This window comes from Anopheles stephensi, chromosome 2, assembly GCF_013141755.1.
Source record: "Anopheles stephensi strain Indian chromosome 2, UCI_ANSTEP_V1.0, whole genome shotgun sequence".
Classification (NCBI taxonomy): domain Eukaryota; kingdom Metazoa; phylum Arthropoda; class Insecta; order Diptera; family Culicidae; genus Anopheles; species Anopheles stephensi.
In genome coordinates this window covers 50569491-50587661 of record NC_050202.1, presented here as the reverse complement: position 1 = coordinate 50587661, position 18171 = coordinate 50569491, and the positions used below count along the sequence as shown (strand labels likewise).

Sequence of the window (18171 nt, the reverse complement as noted above, 5' to 3'; positions counted from 1 at the left end):
ACCTGAAGGTTAGGTGTGTGTGTGTGTGTGTCGGTACAATAAAATGGTAGGAATTTTAATGCTCTCGATCCGGGCCCGATTTCATTCATTTGATAACATTGGAGGCACTGGTTCGAAGTATAGACGCCGGACACTTTTAATGCATACCGCAGCGTGGTCAAGTGTCAAGAGTCCAGTAGGAATGAGTTTAAAAGCTTTTGCTCTGCTCAAGGACGTCGACATTTGACAATGAACGCTCAAGTGGTCCACGATGATGATCTTCAGAGATAGAAAAGGGGCACACAAAAAATATTGCTCGGTTAGTGAGAAAAAAATGGTGAAATTTTTGAATGGAAAACCTTGAATAGCTGTCAGTTGGTGGATTAGATCTTTTACTTAGCCGGGATCTTTCGTACGCAAGAATTGATTCATATGATTTTATCTAAGGTAACTTTTAACATGGAAATACTCAATACGTATTTCGTGGACATTAATTCCAAGTTAAGGGGATCTAGATTGTTTAAACGATATATTTGACCTATCAAAGGTCTAACGGCCTTCTTATGAACCATTAATGTACTTCTCCATCGAAGACGCCAACCTTAACTCCAACACAATCGTCACCAGTATTAGAGGATCGTTAAAAAGTTTATGTGAACTAAATCCATAACGATCCGTAAGGCTTGATAGTTGCACGAGGAGGTACAGCAAAAAGGAAGGACGCCTGTTAAGCTATAGAATCACTCTTTAAGAGCTCGTTAAACGAAGCAGATTTTACGAGCTCCAAAATCCAGAGACAATCTTTTCAAACTGGGATTGATCGTTATGTTTACGGTGTTTTTTATAGTATAAAATGGCGGATCACTACATTCGGAGTATTTCTCGGAATATTTAAATTTTCCCATACCTAAACGATTGTCGATATTCTAAATCTGTACTTGATTGATCCTCACCGTTCAGCCGTCGTGCTAATGGGGGTTATATTTCGCAATCCTTTGATCTATCACGAACGCAAAGTGGTTTTGCGTTAAAACGATTCTGCTGTTTCGGTTGTGTTCTAAGCGTGTCGCACCTTTTCGCCACCTCGTCATCTTCCAGGCGATATAGCAAATAACGGCCATCTCTTATGTTGACACTGCTTAGGAAGATCAAACATCGGAGCGAAACAAAGACTGGTAAGAAGAGAAAAAAACAAGACAAAATCCGTATTATTGAAGGATCTCTCCATCAACTCCACTAAACCGCTCGTCGCAGCTTAACAACAACGCGGCACGATCCGATCCGAAATGGGCAAACCTTTGACCAAAAAGCAGCGCACTGTTTCTGCTAATAGCCGAGGAGGTCTTCTATGATCTTGACATCGGGAGAACCGTGTGATTATGGCCGCCTTTATGTCGCATCTCATCTCCATAAACCGACCCAACCGAACCAGTGTGTCTGTGACCTCTCGTTCTCGCTTCCACCCTTTCTGCTTCCCTGCGCCACAAGTGAGCACGCGGATGCAACCGCAACTCCTCTCCGTGTCCAACCATTGTCAAAAGTCGATATCTACAGGCCGGCCCTCTTGTCAAAACACACACTCGCCCCGTGGACAGTTGATGCTGCAAGACGAACCGTGGGATCACCGTGGGAAATGAAGGCAGAGGGACCACCAGAGTCAGGTCGGTGTGTTTGTCAAGCCAAACCGCGTAGGTGTCCAAGCGCCCGGACGACGACAATTGACGTTTTGTTGTTCGCTCTCCGCTAGATGAGCTCGCCATAGAGTCGTGTACTTAGGAATGGTACAACATTCTGACCCTCGACCGCACTGGGGAAGCAGAGATCGCCACGACCGAAAGCTCACGTATTGGCGCGCTGGTCGTGATGCCGTAATAGCTGAGGCTACAGTCTTATTCTATACTCTCGGCCGCTTTTAAAACACTGTGGCTTGGTGCTGGCTATTTGTGTGAGCCTTACCTCGTTATTTTCCTATCAATTTGGTTCGCAAATGAAGCCTCAAAGTGGTTTTCAACTGGCACGTTTTGCGCATGAAATAGAAAGCAAAAAATCAATTTTCTCGCTTGCATTGGTGAGCCTTGGTGCGAACGGTGGTCATAATGGGGGGGTCGTCATGATGCGTCACGGTTCTGATGTGAGATTCTAACCGTGGCAGAGGTGTCAAAGAACGACGGTTTTGCGTGTGTTGGAAGGTATTAGACGAGTATTTGAGGTTGGTCCTCAAATGTTGTTCTCAAGCGCACTCTATTCTTGACGCAAATATTGTAAGTTGTGAGATGTTCTCCAAATGGTATGGACTCAAAAATTGGTTATTTGACATGCCTGAACCGCCGAGTGCAAGGGGAACGCGCTTGCGGGAGACATCGAAGCCAAGGTTACCATGGTCGTAATTCCGATGGTAAATTGCAATGCCCCTCTCCGATAGACCAGGGCAGATGGTGAAGTCGGCCGGACGGAGGAACGCACACCGAGTCGTTCGCTTCCTTGTTTGGGAAGGCACCAGCCTGCCATCAATCTCCCATCCGCGCTCCAGTCCGACCGGGCTTAGTGTCGTCGGTTGCAGCGAGCATATAATTGCGATAATGAAGTCGCCTTTTCCATACGCTTTTAGTGGTTAAGAACCGTCACACTCCTCAAGCCACTTCACCGAAGCTCCGCGTCAATCCGGCCACGTCCGGCACGCCGCTTTTCCCTTATTGGAGGTGCCCGCGTGTGTCACACCGCGCTAACCTTTTTATTTTTAATCCGGACTCTGGTGGGCGAGGAAATTGCAGTTGTAATAAACACACACACATAGAAACTCCCAAACTAAGCCCTGAACATCTAATTTCTGTTGTTTCCTCTCGTTTCCACTGGGTAGTCGCTACGACAACGCAGGGTTTGTCCATCTCCATACAGGGCGCTCTTAGATCTTGCAGTGCTCTTGCTACGGACGAAAATGGAAAATTCGCATACACAAGCGGTTGCTTGCCGTTTTTATTTTTCTCACCTAGTGGGCGTAGAAAAAGGGTTGGCCGCGCGTATGTGATATCTTATCGCCAACCACTAGCGCTTGTGGACCCATGTTAAGGGTCTTGCTATGGTAGCTCGTACACAAAATATGGAAGCGGTTACGTACACGATCCGATTCGTGATTTCGACGTACAAAAGCGATCGCATAAATTAAAGCGAAACATATATTGATCCACTTTTGGAGGTATGTGAGCGCGATCAAATCGAATCAAATTCAACAACCCCCCTCTGGCGGGTCGCGTCTAGAGTTTTGGGGTCCTAAACGTGGCGCCCGCCTTTAAATGGGGTTCCGTGGACTTTGTACGCTACGTCACACGTAGTCTGCGATCGTAAAACGATCCTTTTACGATCGATTCTTGTGCAGCGAAGGGGTTTGTTCTCGGTATCCATATTTATTAGACGGTAGTGTGTCACCAGCCGACGCGTTCTGATCGCTTTATTAGTGGAGTGTCGGAGATAGGTATTGGAGGCCTGTACTTGGAGGCAGGGTTGCTATATTTCTGTCTGAGTTATATGACAGATTTAAAATACTAGAAACAAATGATTACATTAGGATGGGATGTTTTTTGTTATTTACTAAGTAAACTTTGAATGCAATGACTTCAAGTATAGAATAGAAGCGCGTTCATCAAAGTTGGTTTGAGACTAAATTGATGGCCGAAGCGACAGCGGCGCCAGTCTTCACACGGCAGGACCAGGGTACAAATCGCATCCAGACCGCCTCCCGTGAGCAGGACTTACTTACTAAGCCAGAAATTGCAGGCCGAGGCTTCTCGAAGTTGTAGTGCCGAGAAGACGAAGAAGGAAAGAGTTTTTTTTTCCTGAAACCTCGATAGTTATACAGTGAGAATTTCTCAGTGTTCTAGTGAATCCTTAACTCTTGAAGAAAATCTCTATTTGGTCCCGGTAGATCCTTTTATTACTTCTACAGAATCTGTAGAGTTCAAACTTTGTAGAATAGTCCGCCATATCTTCTTCTAGGCCTGTTCAGGGGAGAGCAAGTCTATAAGCCAAGGCCAAGTCGTCAATCCTTTTCCAGGAAACTAGGTCTAGGTGTGCATTTCTTCAAAGCATGGCTGCACCCAATCTCCGACAGGTTAGACTCCACTTGATCCAGTAAATGAGCTTGCTGTGCTCCTCTTAACCGCACATTGGAGCATGAATACGACATCCTCATGAAGTTACATATTTATCGCCAACGTCAGGATAATTCCTCCATTTATTCCCCTTCTACACATAATCAAATGAGTCCTTTGCACCTGCTGCTCGTAAATGACGGCGTCCTCTGCCAGCATAGTCCAAGACTCAGGACCGGACTATCAGACGTATCAGTGTACAATATTTCATGCATTTCGTGTGTTGATGGAGTCTTCTGGATCGCAGGAGTTTGTGGACTTCATAGTAGGCACGATTCCATGGTAGCAGAGCTCCGAGATTGCCGTCGTCAACTGATACCATACTAGTTTTCCTCTTTTTTGCAAACATTTGGTCCTTGTACATCCAAGACATGTTCTTAGCCTCAGATTTTAATGCGAAAAGAACGCCTTGACTGTATTGCTACAATGATGTCCAATGCATATATGTACGCTTTCCATGGAAAATGCTTGATCTCATGGAGCTCGTAATATAACGAAACCATGGTAAAAGATAAAGAATTACTCATCGGGAAATTCGCGCTATGCAAAAGAAGAGTTATGTCACCATTATGTTTATTTTGGGAATGTTTCTTGTGCTGCGAAACGTGGAGTGCTGTTTCCTGCATTACTCATCCACTACGAATGAGACGAACGATCGCAAACTTCGATATTATATTCTTCACACCGCTTCACCGTCAACATGGCGTAGATTACAATCGTTTTAACGTCAAAATCCTCCTTCCCTATACTTTTACGTCATTTACTTACCATTACACGGGTTTCATCAACGGACGTCACATTTCTTCACGAGGATCGATTAAGAATTCCGAACCGGTACGAATTTGTCGATCGGACCGATTACTGTCTCGCTGTGGCTTTTGTGGTTTGCAAGATTTGCCAAATAAAATCAGTGCGTGCTGAAACTTTAAAAAAGAGACTCAACGTGTGTGTGTGTATTTGTGTGCTTTTAATTGATCGGCAAAAACGATTGCCTGGAGATACCATCGAACCTGCGTTTGTCGTGACCAACACGCATACACCAGTAGCCCTCGTCCATCCGATTCCGTCCGGTGATTAATATTCTTGCCCAATGCTTCTCTTCCCTCGCACGGACAACAGCATGCCAACAACGTACGAGTGGCCGCCGAACAGTACGTCGCCCGGCGCATGGCACGAAACAAATCCATGACGAAATCGATCACATCCGGGCTGGCCGGTCCGATCCTGAGTATGGGCAATGTGCACTTTCTGGCCGCGGCCAAGAGTGGCACCTTCTTCGCCCGGGACAACGTCTCGAACTTCATCACCTGGTGCAGGTAAGTGCTGTTATTGCGACAATTGCTGTTTGCACGGGAAGGACAAACAAATCCTGGCAGGCGGGTAGGGTATGGACCAGGGCCTTCGAGGACTTGCCATCATGCTACTACCATTCTGACCCAGAAATCCTTGATGCCGTCAGCGCTCTAAATAGCAGCTATGCATTTGTATGCCTGCAATAGCAGCAGTCGATTACGTGCCAAAAAAGCTTCAAACCCCATGTTTCGGAGTGTATGTATAATTTCGATTTTTCATTTCCATTTTTTCTCGTTTTGCTTTGTGCCACCACAGAAAAAGCCTTCAGATTCTCGAGTGTCTGCTGTTCGAAACGGACGATTTGATAATGCGCAAGAACGAAAAACACGTCATCCTGTGCCTGCTGGAAGTTGCGCGACGTGGTGCCAAGTTCGGTAAGTTTTCCCACTGCGGCTATGTGTGTGTGTTTGTGTGTTTGTACGTGATTTTTCCATTTCCTGCCGTGGACCAACCATGGTCGATGGACAGTGCGCCACCCCGTCTGGGTCAATATTGCCGGCAAGTCAGCGATGACTCAGACCGCATGTCTCGGGGGGAGCAAAAAACCGAGCCGAGAAAGCATGCATAATCAATATTTTCGGTAAAAGCAAAAAAAGAGCTGCTTGTCAATATTATGATGTCATGAGGTATTACCGTAGGTCATGGTGACTTGCGGGAAAATTATTGATAAGGATCTGCCACTCCTGCAAGAGTATTTTTTTAAAAAAGCAATTGCCTTTTCCTTTCCACAGGAATGCTTGCTCCCATGCTGGTGCAGATGGAGCGTCAGATCGATCGGGAGATTGCGGCCGATAATCGGGCCAACGCTGGCGTTGGCTGTGGAACGCAGACGGAAGGTGAGGGCGGTGGTACCGGCACCGGCATATCTACCGGCACGGAAACGGAGCTTTACGACAGTGACAGCGAGGAGGAGGACCACGAGTCCGAGTCACCGATGCTGATGTACGGCCCGCAGCCACAGATCGTAACGAACGATTTGAAGAGCCTGGACGAGATGGTAAGTTACAGTTTGTTGACAGAAATTCTTCTTCATGCTACGCTGCATTCGAACGTCCTTCAGAATCGTGCGACGAGAGGTAGCTTCATAAGAAGGTTGGAGTTCAGAGTCCGTCTCATTAGGACCAAGGCCACAAAATATGGATGGTTGGGGAGGGGGAGCTTAAACAAAGTGAAACGTCTTTATCCGCTTAACGCGACATTTCGGTCGACCCTAAACCCTACCAACAGGGTCAAGCCAATATATCTTCTAGCATACGACCGCATGCCGATGAAAAGAAAAACTTGTCACACACACGCTTGTCCTTGAACATTACAGCGAGAGGATAGACAAGGGAACGTTGGAAGAGTGCATGATGTCGCATACGTTGAAGGCATCGGACCTTCGTCCGGTGCATGTGACTTTCGGCTGTGGATTATGAACTCCGTAAAAACCCATTCGAACCCCCTGTGTTTGTGTGCCGAGTACATACGGAGTTTGTAATAAACAGACAGCGGAGTCCTCCATGCTTCAGTAAGCCCACCGGGAGTATGTAAGGATCCCATTGAACCATGAAGCCGTCAATGTGTGCCATCCTCTTGTGAAAGATCCGTCACCGGCCGTATCTCGACCTCGTGCCATTCTTCGCAAGTTTCTGTGACCACCTCCTGGAAACAGGTGACAAAACCCGGCAGCAGAAACGGCCAGCGAATGTGGACACAATTAATTCGACAATTACCATACAGCATTACTCCTGGGGTCACCGATTGTCGGCAATGCCACCCATCAACGGTGTTCCGAAATTGGATAAACTGTTGGGCAGGAGGGAGTGTTGCTTGTGACTTCTTGAACACCATGATCATGGTGGTGATGCAACCGTAGTAAGGGTTCGTTGGGCTTCTCTGGTGCGACCTTGCCGTGGAGTTGGTGAAATCACTCACCAAAACTACAAAAAAAGACAAAGAAACGGGTGACGATGATGATGGTGGTTTGTGACACGATCGACGCATGTGCCTGTGGATGAACAATTGACAGCCACAACAGCGACGTGTAGTGTTGAGCCTATTTGTGGTGTTCCTGCTTTTTTTTTTTTTTTGAGAGAGATGTTGACTACTGTCCCCCATAACATGTTGGCAAACAATAGCGCTGTGTAGGGCTTTGAACCATTGTGAAGAACAAATGTGTGTGCGCGGCGGGGGCCACCCGAATCGATCGCGATGTTGATCGTGGATTGTTGTGTTTTGTATTTCTGCCGAGAGAAAACGCACGTGTTGCTTTTTGGCTTCACTCACTTGTTTGTGTGTTTTACCGCTGAGTACTTTTTGCATTTTCGACCGCATGTCAAAACAAACAGACACGCAACATCTTCATTTCAAGCGGCAGAAACAAACAAATAGGCATGATTACCGTGTCGTGTTTTGAACTTTACATATTGTTTGACCGTTGGAAACATATCTGATGGCAAAAAAAGAATCCCAAAATTAAGCTGCTTTGCTCTATCATCAGATTAGCTCATCTCACCAGAACGAACGAACCATTCCGGTTAAGATGATTAAGCTGCTTGCAGATCATAAAAATCACAACGACGTGAGAAATGTGGCGGTCCTCAAAATGGCTTCCCGAAGCTGCTCGTTCTATCATTTTTATGTTCGTGTCAATTGCGTTACGTCAAAACGATCTCCCCATTTTCCAGTTCTGCGGCCCAAAGATCACTCAATTAATCGGCAACCGAAATCCCGTCGCGTTCTACTTTAATGCTGTGCCCATTGATACTGATTCGACGGTAGGATTTGATTTTTGTGTATCTTATACGTATCCCTCCGTTCTTTTTCCAACTTTGCCGTCCCTTTTCGTGCGGATTTTGCGCACAGCAAATTGTCACCGGGTCGGTTCGGCGGCTTGGTGGTCAAGCCACCATCACCCAGCACAGACGCCCATCCGGTGCGTCCCGACCAAAGGCTCGTCGCTCGTGCCAAACGGTAAAAGAAACAAGAAACAGTAAACGAGTAGGAAGTGGTTCGCTAGATAGTTTTTCGCTAATAATCCATCCGCCGCCGTCATCACCACCACCACCACCACCACCATTATCCTCATCGCCTTCTGCAGGGGTCCCCGTCACCGCATCATCGCTCCCACATCATACCTCTTGGGTAATCGCCGAGAGTATGCAAATGGGTTCTTTTATAGGTATACAGAACAACAGAACCTGAGCGCAACAGCGGCGTGTCCATCGAGCCAGAGGGACAGTAGTGACCAGCCCCCGTTGGTGGGGGGCTGGTAAGGTTGGGAGGTCCGGCCATATTTCTCTATCGGAACAGGTTCGTTCGGTTTGGCGAGTGTTGCGGAGGTTTGCGCCCGTAAGTCGCACGCGCTTACGACATTCTTACCGTTGCGAGGGTTCTGTGTGTGTGTGTGCGCGTTTGCACGGCTTGACGGGCTTAGGCCACGCAATACGGCGGCTCTACTGCCCTTATGATGATGATGATGATGACCATTATTATTGGCATTAGCATTATTATTATTACAAATCTTTCGATCTGGCCGCCATGATCGCAAACAAGACCGGACCCCAACGGCCACTTTCTTCAGCCTTCCCTGTTCTGATGGTCCCGGACCGGCGCGGTGTACCGTCTCACTAGCACACCTAGCACCGTGATCGTACACTGTGATCTTAGGGCGGCGTTTTAGACATTGGCAACGATCGATCGAGTGTGAGCGGTGCGAGTGAGTGAGAATGGCGCAACGCATTGGTAAGCCCAGGGGACGTGGACCCACCCGAGCACTTGAATTCGTGTGGGCGAACTTGGACCGCGGCGCGATCTTTTGTTGCCGGTTGCTGGTCGAACAGGTCTTGTGCTCGAGTTGCCTCAGCGTCTGAGCCGAAACCTGCCGAGATCGGAACGGACATAGGACGTCAGTAAGAAACGATCCTTCAGAATTTGGTCAGAGATTGGCAGATCTCCCCTGGTTGATCCATTCAGCCAACGTCACCAAGAACACCAGCTCTTTATCCAACACACACACACACAGGTCACAACGGTTTGCTAGCTTAAGCGCTCCTAAAGCTCTTATCATGCGCTTCTGACAGTATCACATGTCCACCGGCCACACCATTATGCTACTGCACACCCACCCACGGCACACCGTAATCAATTGCCGCCCAAACAAAAGCTCATTAATTTATGCATCACCTTCGTTTTCTTGCTCGTCCTTCCCGTAGGTTCGTGATCTGGTGGAAAAGTGCACCTGCCCGTCCCAGTTCCCGATGGTGCGCGTCTCCGAGGGCAAGTACAGAATCGGCGATACCAAAGTGCTCATTTTCGTGCGGGTAAGTGTAACGGGTTAAGATGTTGGGGTGTGCGCGATTGTAGCCGCCCTATGAAACACGTCCGACGAGATACGAATCGTACAACACACACACACCGTCCAGGAACAGTCCCGGAAGAGTCCGTCGGGTCCGTGGGATGAATGTTGATCGTGTTTGAAGAGGTGCCGCTGTAGGTAGAAGAGAATGGAGCGAGGCTTGCCGTACAGATATTCTTCTCTAGTCTTTAGACGTGTTGTTCGGCAGCCCGGGATCCCTTTTTCGGGCAAGTGAGCGTCGTCTTGTAAGAACACACGTGTGCTGAGATTATCGTTTTCGACTTCGGCCTGTTTCTCTGTCCCCGGGAGAACGTTCCAATAGCTCAACAGCGCGCTAAGACTTCTTGGAATTTTTCTGTAGAGCGGTGGGAACGTTGCATATGCATTCCTGTCTAATACACTTGCATCTGCAACTCCCGGAACTCCTTCCAGGAAGCGCGTATAGAATACCTGTAACCTAACCTTTTTTAACCTTTGTAGTTCAGAAGATTAACGTCCTTTTTCGATATGATTTTTAAAGCAGTATTAACATTCCTGATGTGTATTGAAGAGATTTCCTCCATCACTCATTTTCAGAACTACCGAAGAAAACAATGTTAATTATCCTTAAACCATTATCTTCAAAAAATGAGAATAATCATTCACGCCTTCATACCTCCAGAATTTCCGACATTTCGACAATTACTATCCCTGACACCTTTACTTGCGTGAGCTTACGTTACCGCCTCGCTAGCTAATGATATCTTCCTGTTGTACCGAGTTTTATCTACGTTTCATTATCGTTATGCTTCCGCTTTTGCGACACGATTCGATGAATAACAACAGTTTGCCACATTTCTCACCCATGCTCTGTCCTAGAGCGATTCGTTTCGGCTGTTATCTTTCCCCGATAAAGGTTGGTCGGTTGCTGGCTAACTTATTAGTTTTATGGGTTGACTTGCTTTATCAAGTGTTGATACTTGTAATGAATTAGTTTGATAAATTTTACACAACCTCCTTGTCTGGGAATCAAAGAACCAGGAAGCGTTAACTTATTTTCAGCTGGTAAAAAAAATAATCCGACCTTATGAAATGCGTAATGCCTGGTGTTAATTAATGTGCCTCACGTCGTTTTGGAAAAAGTGTATTCAAAAAAGAAAGAATTTAATTTATTTAACAATTTTCTTGATGGTCTAAATTGATCGCTTTGACCAACCGCAGCTATCCGATCAGAACGAACGCGTACTCGTCTTGTCCTTATACACTGATACCGCGTTCTATAGCCGCACCTATTTTTTTATGAAACTCGGACACTACTTAATAAAATATTATTTTTTCAAAACCTTTTAAAAATGAAAAAAAGGATAAAAAATAGCTATACGGCCTTTTGGAGAATTAAAAAAAATAATTACAATAGCTTACGGGGTTTTTCAGTTGATAAGGCAATAGCATCCATTTTTATGGCAGCCTTCTTACATTAAATGGCAAGCAAAGCTTGTCAATATAGAAACGACTTCATATGACAGGGAATCAAATACCTTTTATTGTGATGTCTTCAGATGATATTCTCATAGTAGCCGTTAATATTGCACGCACTTAAAGCCAGGCTACATGATACGAGATGCCAAAAAGATTTCACTAAAAAGGAGGCGAATTGCGAACTTTTTCCATCAAAATCATCTCGGTTCATCTACCCGCGTTGTTTAGACCACTTCATGCTATCTCTCTCTTCAACCGAAAAGTACCATGGCAAGGCATAGAAAGTGACAGAGAGGGCTAGAGAGAAGCGAAATCTTTCCGAGATTTCAGCTCGAGGAGACGAAATCTTTTTGATAGAATTTGCATTACCTCCCCCCCCCCCCCTTCCCCCCTTTTTTTAGCGAAATCTTTTTGGCATCTCGCATCATGTAGCCTGGCTTTCAGATGATATTCTCATAGTAGCCATTGCACGCACTTACCCGAGCGCCAAAAGGACATGTACAATATCAACGGCTACTATGAGAATATCATCTGAGGACATCACAATAAAAGGAATTTGATTTCCCTGTCATCTGAAGCCGTTTCCATATCAACTAGCTTTGTTTGCCATTTCATCTAAGAAGCCCGCCATAAAAATGGATGCTAATGCCGTATCAATTCAAAACCCCTGTAAGTTTAGTGCAAATCCGGTGCAATTAAACAGAAAGTGCAAACTTAACATTTGATGAGTTATTTGATGAAATTAAAAATATACTAGGAACTGGCCGGCGGTGGATGCGACAGCAGCGCCGGTCTTCACACGGATTGGGGTTCAAATCTCATCTGGGCCGTTCCGCCATAGAGATCAACTAGTCTAGTAAGCCTGAAATGGCAGGTATGGCCTTAGAGGTCGTTAAGCCAAGAAAGACCAAACAATGTTGGTCAACTACCAACATCAAACCAATGCATATTTAGCTTTCACTAAGTTGAATTGAAAATTTCTGGATTTTTTTTGTGTTTCTATCAATTCATTCTAAGCTTCTAATTTAAAATGAGTCTAGAAATATTTTATAAAAGCTTCAGTTATCAATTACAATGTAAACAGCATGCAGAAAGGTATGGGATGAGTGCGGCTATAGAAAGACGACGTTCATATTGCTTTAATGAAATCATAACAAGCATAAATATGGTGAAAAACAATGCAGCAGCGAGTAGATTAGGGGTGCGGCTATAGGATTTGATAGCAGTGTATCTCAGTCATCTCATAGCGGAATAGTCAATCCTGACACGTGGAGTCCTAAAACCATGGTCTAGTAGCCATCTTCCTTTTTCAGGATTTTTTTGAGCGTTCAATTTATCTTACCATTGTATTATGCAAAGTAATGGAACGTGATAACAGCTCTAAACAAAGGCCAAATAATCATATTGAGTATTATCGCGTTAATTGCATTCTAATCAACTAGACGTTTGGGTATTCAATTAAACACTAACTACCCAGTTCTCCAAAAAATCTAATCTACCAACACCAAAAGTCCTCCAAATAACTTTTGAATTTTAACAGTCCGCTTAATCTTTTATTTGATGCCCCACGTGTGCACGCAGCATGGAATGTGGGTTAATATTGCGTGAACGTGACTGCGCATCATATCGCCGGAAGAGAGGCTGGCGGCACACCAACAATGTTCGGTTTCGCTGCAATGCACCCTTCAGATTACATAAAACAAACCCTTCGGCAGGCTCTAGCGAGAGGACAGTGCAGGACAGTACAATGTAACGATACGTTTACGACGGGCGAACGTCGGGGTGCCACCCAAACGCAAGCAAAACATTAATCATTTATGGAATTGTATTTTTTTCCCCATGCCTGTAGATTCTCCGTTCACACGTGATGGTGCGCGTCGGTGGCGGTTGGGATACGCTTGCACACTACCTGGACAAGCACGATCCGTGCCGGTGTCGTTCGCAGCATCGTTCGTCCGCCTCAGCACGGCTCATCACCAAAACGAGCAACGCGAATGGAATCGAGCTGCACAAGGCTCAGGTTCACTACGATCGGTAAGTGGCGGGAAGCCATCCAAGCGACACTGCTCCTTCTCTAATCAACGACTTCTAATTGCTGTAGCTCTGGATCTCCGTGGAAGTCTAGCGCAACTCCCAGCCAGAACGGATCACCGATTAATGGCGGTGGTAGCAACAGTAACACCAACACCTTGTCACCTCCAGCACGTGCCAGAAGTCGCAGCCGTAGCCCCAGTGCGCCACGTCGTTTACCGACAGAAAATGGGGTTAGTAAGGGGATCTCTGGAAGAAGCTGTACCATCTAACACCGCATCTTTTACACTACCTGATGTGCCTTTTTCAGGATAAACTGCAACCGCCAGGATCTCCGCTGAAAACATCACGACGCTCGGTGTCACCGAGTCCGCGCCGGATGCAGGAGAACAGTGTGGCCAAGCGCAAAGCAGCCGGCACAGCCAGCAATGCTACCGCTGCTGGAGCTGGTGTAGTACACTTTGAATGTGATAAAGAGCCGGTGGCAGCGGTAGCTGGAGCGACCACCGCTTTGCCGTCGGAAGATGACAAGAATCGTTACGAGAGCGTCAGCGACAATGGTAGCGAGATCAGTGACGAGGGTTACCGCAGTTTGGGTGTGGTGCAGGGTGGCCAGACTGCTGGTACCACCACAGCCGGTGGTGCTGGCGGTCTGCGCAAGGGGTTCGGAAACAGTCAACATTCGAGCGAAGATGCAGATACTAATGGTACGACCAGCAACGCTTCCAGCGGTGTACTGCTGAAGAGTTTACTAATGTCGATGCTTGTACCATTCCCTTCCAGCGCATCTCGACACGACCACTTCGGACTCGCAGGCCAGCCCGACGGAGGAGGAAAGCTCCACGAAAACGAACGACGAAGAAGATCTGACACCCATCTCGGATGAGCTGGCAGTAGCGAACGGCTCCTCCCCGGACGTTCGTCAATACGCCACGACCGAGCACGATTCGCTTATCGATTGTCCGGACGGGCCCAGCTCTACCGGCCCAGCTTCCGGCTCCTTCGAAAGCTACGGTGTGTACGTGAACGATGACGAAATCACGGTGGACATTGCGAATGCGACCGGTTTGCGCAAGACGGGCTTCTCCGACCGCATTATGGACCGTGCCAGTGTGGCCCCTGCGGCCGCTGCCGCTGGTGCTGGCGGTGTCGGATCACGCATACCGCGGTCCCCGGTTGGACCGCGACGAAAGGAAAGTGCCGAAAGCACCGCCAGCGGTACGGTTACCGACGAGTTGGCGATGGGCAACCAGACCGCCGGTCTACGCAAAACTTCCATCGCCAAATCGGTCACGCGCAAACCGGCCGCACTCGCCGGTTCCACCGTGAACGGCCCGGACGCAGCGGCCAAGGAAACGAACACCTGGAGTGGTCGATCCAACAAAAAGCGACCATCGCTAACGCCACAGACGTTCAGTGCAACCGGGAAAGCGACCGGTACTCCGGCACACCCGGCACCCGCATTCACCCGCAACTCGCCGGTGCGTGCCTCACTGGCAGCGGAACGCACGATGACGGGTCGTAATCGAACGCCGAAGGCGTCCGGTTCGGCCTGCACTTCCACCAACACGTCACCGAGCAAGAGCTCCTCGGATGCGGTTGCACTTCTGCTGCAGCAAATCAAGGACACGCTCGATTCGGGCACGAACGATACGCAGATCGTGGAACGCGTCCGGCGGCTCGTGTCGCAAACCAGTGTGCCGGACGAGCTGGTGAACGATTTCACCACCGCCTGGGTACATTCGAATGGGAATCTCGATCGATCGAAGGTGATACTGGCGGCCGGTTCCGGCTCAACCACCAACGGATCGTCACCCTCCAAACCACAGTCCACGCTGTCGAAGCGAGCGAGCACCCTGTCCAATGCTTCCGACAGTACGCAGTCCAACTGTCGCGATCTAGCGTCCGTCGTATCGCCGAGGCGACTTGATAAGGGCCTGTCCAAGATACCGGCACCGGTCCGGTCAAACACGGGCCTATATTGACGATGTGTTGCCTATCCCGTACGTTCCGATGTTGTGCAAACCACACTAAAGCCATATCCAGCAGTATGTCTCAGAGAGGCCTCTGGCTTTTCCTCTGCCCCGACTAATTACAGTTTAAACAACACGGTCCAGTCCAGTGAGTGTGATGGAATAATGAGAGCGAAATATTAAGTTTGGTTCCGATTTTGTTTGCAAATTCCGACACCTTTCCCGTAGACTAGCTTTACAGGGTTTCTCGGGCCAGTTCAACATTGAAGGTGTTTTATGCTGTGGAAGTGGCCCGAGAAACCCTGTAAGCAAAACGTCGATTGCTTTGCTTATGTTGTTGCGTTGCTCAGAACCATATCAGAGGTAAAAGAATGATCGAATTGTTTTGGAATTCATCCTTAAATGGGGCACGTTCGATTGGCTTTGATCAAATGAGACACGAAATGGGAAGGATCGCACCTTTGTTGTCATTTGGACCGGGTGGCTCGCCCCGGATGTTTTGCTTCCTGTTGTTACTATTGTGCTGTAGAAATTGTTTAGTAGTTTAGAAAAGGCCGAACCGTGCTGCATATACACCACTTATAAAGCGAATCCTATAATAATGCGCTTCCAGACTCGGATTCTCGCGCGATCCCGAACACGTGTCTCTCACCCAGCAGACAAAATAGTCGTGGCGGGAAATCATTATCTCTTATTAAAATCCAGCTTTCCAGTAAATCCTTTACATGGAATAAAACTAAAGCAACAAGCTAAATGTTGAACAGGTTAGAGAAGTGCTAGAGCCAGAACCGTAGAGTGCTGCCGCTGAATGACTGACTTTTGCTTTTTTACCGAGTACGAGTTTAGGAAAGACCCGTTTTTGACTAGAATGAGATAGAAACTTTCGAGAGGTTTTTTTTTTTTTGAGAACCAGGTAAAATCCAAGGTTCGGTACTGACCTGATGATAGGATAGGAGGGTAGCACCGAAAACTGAGTGCTTGCAGAAAATATTTTAACCAGGCACCCGATCGACGCGTGTCTCCCCTACAGCAGCCGAGTAGTCTTTCCCGTTTTTCCTACCTAGCCCTAAATGAATGCCGCATTTTTTAAACGTTGCACATTTCCCATTTTCATCATCTCTAGCATATATCCTTCGGAGTGCTAATTAGCTTAAGGAAAACGCACTGATGGATATGGGCAGAGTTGCTGAACTACAAACTTAGAAAACAAACAGTACGAAATTGTAAGCGTCCAATACGATAGGAGAGGGCTACCGAGGTGGAGGCAATCGTAACACCGCATTCAGGCAGATGATACAATTCATATTAAAATTCATTCAAAAACATTTACAGGTAAAGAACAAATTGACACAAAAATGCGGAGCGGATAGCATAGACTTTAAAAAATAATTAAATGGTAACGTAAAGGCAAGCGAAAGAACGTTGAAAGGCGTGGAAAACAAGCAATTATCCCCACATCACCTGGTGATGAGGAACACGGGAACGAGCACTACGGTTTGGACAAGCATTACACGCATAATCAAAGAGTGCTGTGCAATATATATGTGCGCATCTAGTGTGTTAAGTTTGATAAGCTTAACGGTAGCGCGGCCAGAATGGCAGTTTACGATAGGAAGAAGTTAAAAAAAAGTTACTAACAAAACGCAAGTTCTTATACGAAAATCAAAAATCACGATAAAAACAGAAACACTGGATTAAACACCACCTTACGTGTAGGGTGGTACGTTCGCAAACTGGTTTAAAGTTTTCTTTTAAGCGGCGTGAAGGGGGAAGAAACCCCATGCAGCAACACATGTAATGGAAACCCACTAGCTATTTTTGTGGCAATAATAAAGCGTCAATAAAAGTGCAACCTTCATTAGCAGAGAGATCCGATTTTTCGACAAATTTACGTTAAATTCAGAGTGCCACATTCGTTTGGACGAAGAAAACCGATCTTTATTTCTTCGCACTCGCCGTACTTGATAAACACATTTTTAAACACTTCTCTACAGTTCACTGTTCACTGTGGTACCTCTAGGCCGGAAACCGTAACGGTTAGTGTTTGTCCCAGCCGTACGACTTGCCGGGTGTTGGCAGTCTCGCGGCCGATCTGCAAACAATTTAGAAATAATTACTTTGCTTTACCGTGATAAGCGTTTATGCGTTGATTTACCCTTTCTCTGCCAGTAGCTTCTGGGTGGTCAAATCGATTGGTGGAGCAACTTCGCGGCGCGCATCACGGATCACGTAGTGGTTCGCCGACAGTCTGTAAGTGGATGGTGGATTTAAGATTACTAAGTTGTTCAGACTGGTAAGGGGGAATAGTAGCTATACTTGTGCGCTGGTCCATCGGGTAGGTTCGGTGGTGGTTGCGTTCTGGCTGCAATTCCATCCTCGAAACGAAGCGCATTCGTGTGTTCTCGCTGCAAAGACAAACCCAAACAAGTTCCGTCAGGTGAAGATTCATTACATAATTGTATGTCCTGCAAAATCGGAAGCGGAATGCAGGCCCACAGTAGCTTAAAGCTTTACTTACACCGAGCAGGAAGGCGCGCAGCCTTTGCAGCATCGGCGAAATATCACGACGCACGACCCCGGACATGTTGTTGGTGGAGAATAGACGGGAGATTTCGTGCTATGTACAGTTTTCCTTGCCCTATGCTCAGTATGTGTGGCCTCTGCTGTGAAAATCAATGTTTTGATTTTGTTCGCTAGAATGACAGTACGCGTAGTGCTTCGATTAACCGGGACGATGTGTTGATGTGGTCGAGTTGAGAACTGGAAGTCATTTACAGAATTTGATTTGTTTTTCGACTTTTTATTTGCAATGAACGGTTGCACATATTTCTTAGTTGTGTAGAAAAAATACTTTTATTTTCTTGTAGCCTAAAATGTAATAAATAGTATAACT

The 18171-nt window shown here is 46.9% G+C and overlaps 2 protein-coding genes across 3 annotated transcripts in view; one reads left to right on the top strand and one right to left on the bottom strand.

The window, feature by feature from the left end:
- LOC118502557 (GAS2-like protein pickled eggs) overlaps positions 1 to 17148 on the top strand; it is a 39926-nt gene extending 22778 nt beyond the window's left edge. For both annotated transcript variants that reach the window (XM_036034861.1, XM_036034862.1), the window contains exons 4-11: positions 5244 to 5440; positions 5733 to 5851; positions 6209 to 6474; positions 9674 to 9781; positions 13124 to 13308; positions 13376 to 13538; positions 13616 to 14012; positions 14089 to 17148. In XM_036034861.1, coding sequence (XP_035890754.1) covers positions 5244 to 5440; positions 5733 to 5851; positions 6209 to 6474; positions 9674 to 9781; positions 13124 to 13308; positions 13376 to 13538; positions 13616 to 14012; positions 14089 to 15290 — 2637 coding nt within the window. In that variant the 3' untranslated portion in view covers positions 15291 to 17148. The remainder of the gene's footprint in view (positions 1 to 5243; positions 5441 to 5732; positions 5852 to 6208; positions 6475 to 9673; positions 9782 to 13123; positions 13309 to 13375; positions 13539 to 13615; positions 14013 to 14088) is intronic.
- A 42-nt stretch (positions 17149 to 17190) lies between these two features.
- On the bottom strand, positions 17191 to 17983 carry LOC118502559 (NADH dehydrogenase [ubiquinone] 1 alpha subcomplex subunit 7-like). Its single transcript, XM_036034877.1, has 4 exons — positions 17797 to 17983; positions 17595 to 17683; positions 17434 to 17526; positions 17191 to 17370 (listed from the first exon to the last, which is right to left on the bottom strand). Exons 1-4 carry the CDS (start codon positions 17860 to 17862, stop codon positions 17316 to 17318), a joined length of 303 nt encoding a protein of 100 aa, XP_035890770.1. The 5' UTR covers positions 17863 to 17983; the 3' UTR covers positions 17191 to 17315.
- Positions 17984 to 18171: the final 188 nt, after the last annotated feature.

What these genes read in the sequence shown, in the direction of transcription:
- LOC118502559 (XM_036034877.1), bottom strand. Translation starts at nt 17,862, where the DNA reads ATGTCCGGGGTCGTGCGTCGTGATATTTCGCCGATGCTGCAAAGGCTG. An exon ending in CCCGATGGACCAGCGCACAA is followed by an intron (nt 17,527 to 17,594) that starts GTATAGCTACTA and finishes ATCCACTTACAG; the next exon opens with ACTGTCGGCGAACCACTACG. An exon ending in AAGCTACTGGCAGAGAAAGG is followed by an intron (nt 17,371 to 17,433) that starts GTAAATCAACGC and finishes AATTGTTTGCAG; the next exon opens with ATCGGCCGCGAGACTGCCAA.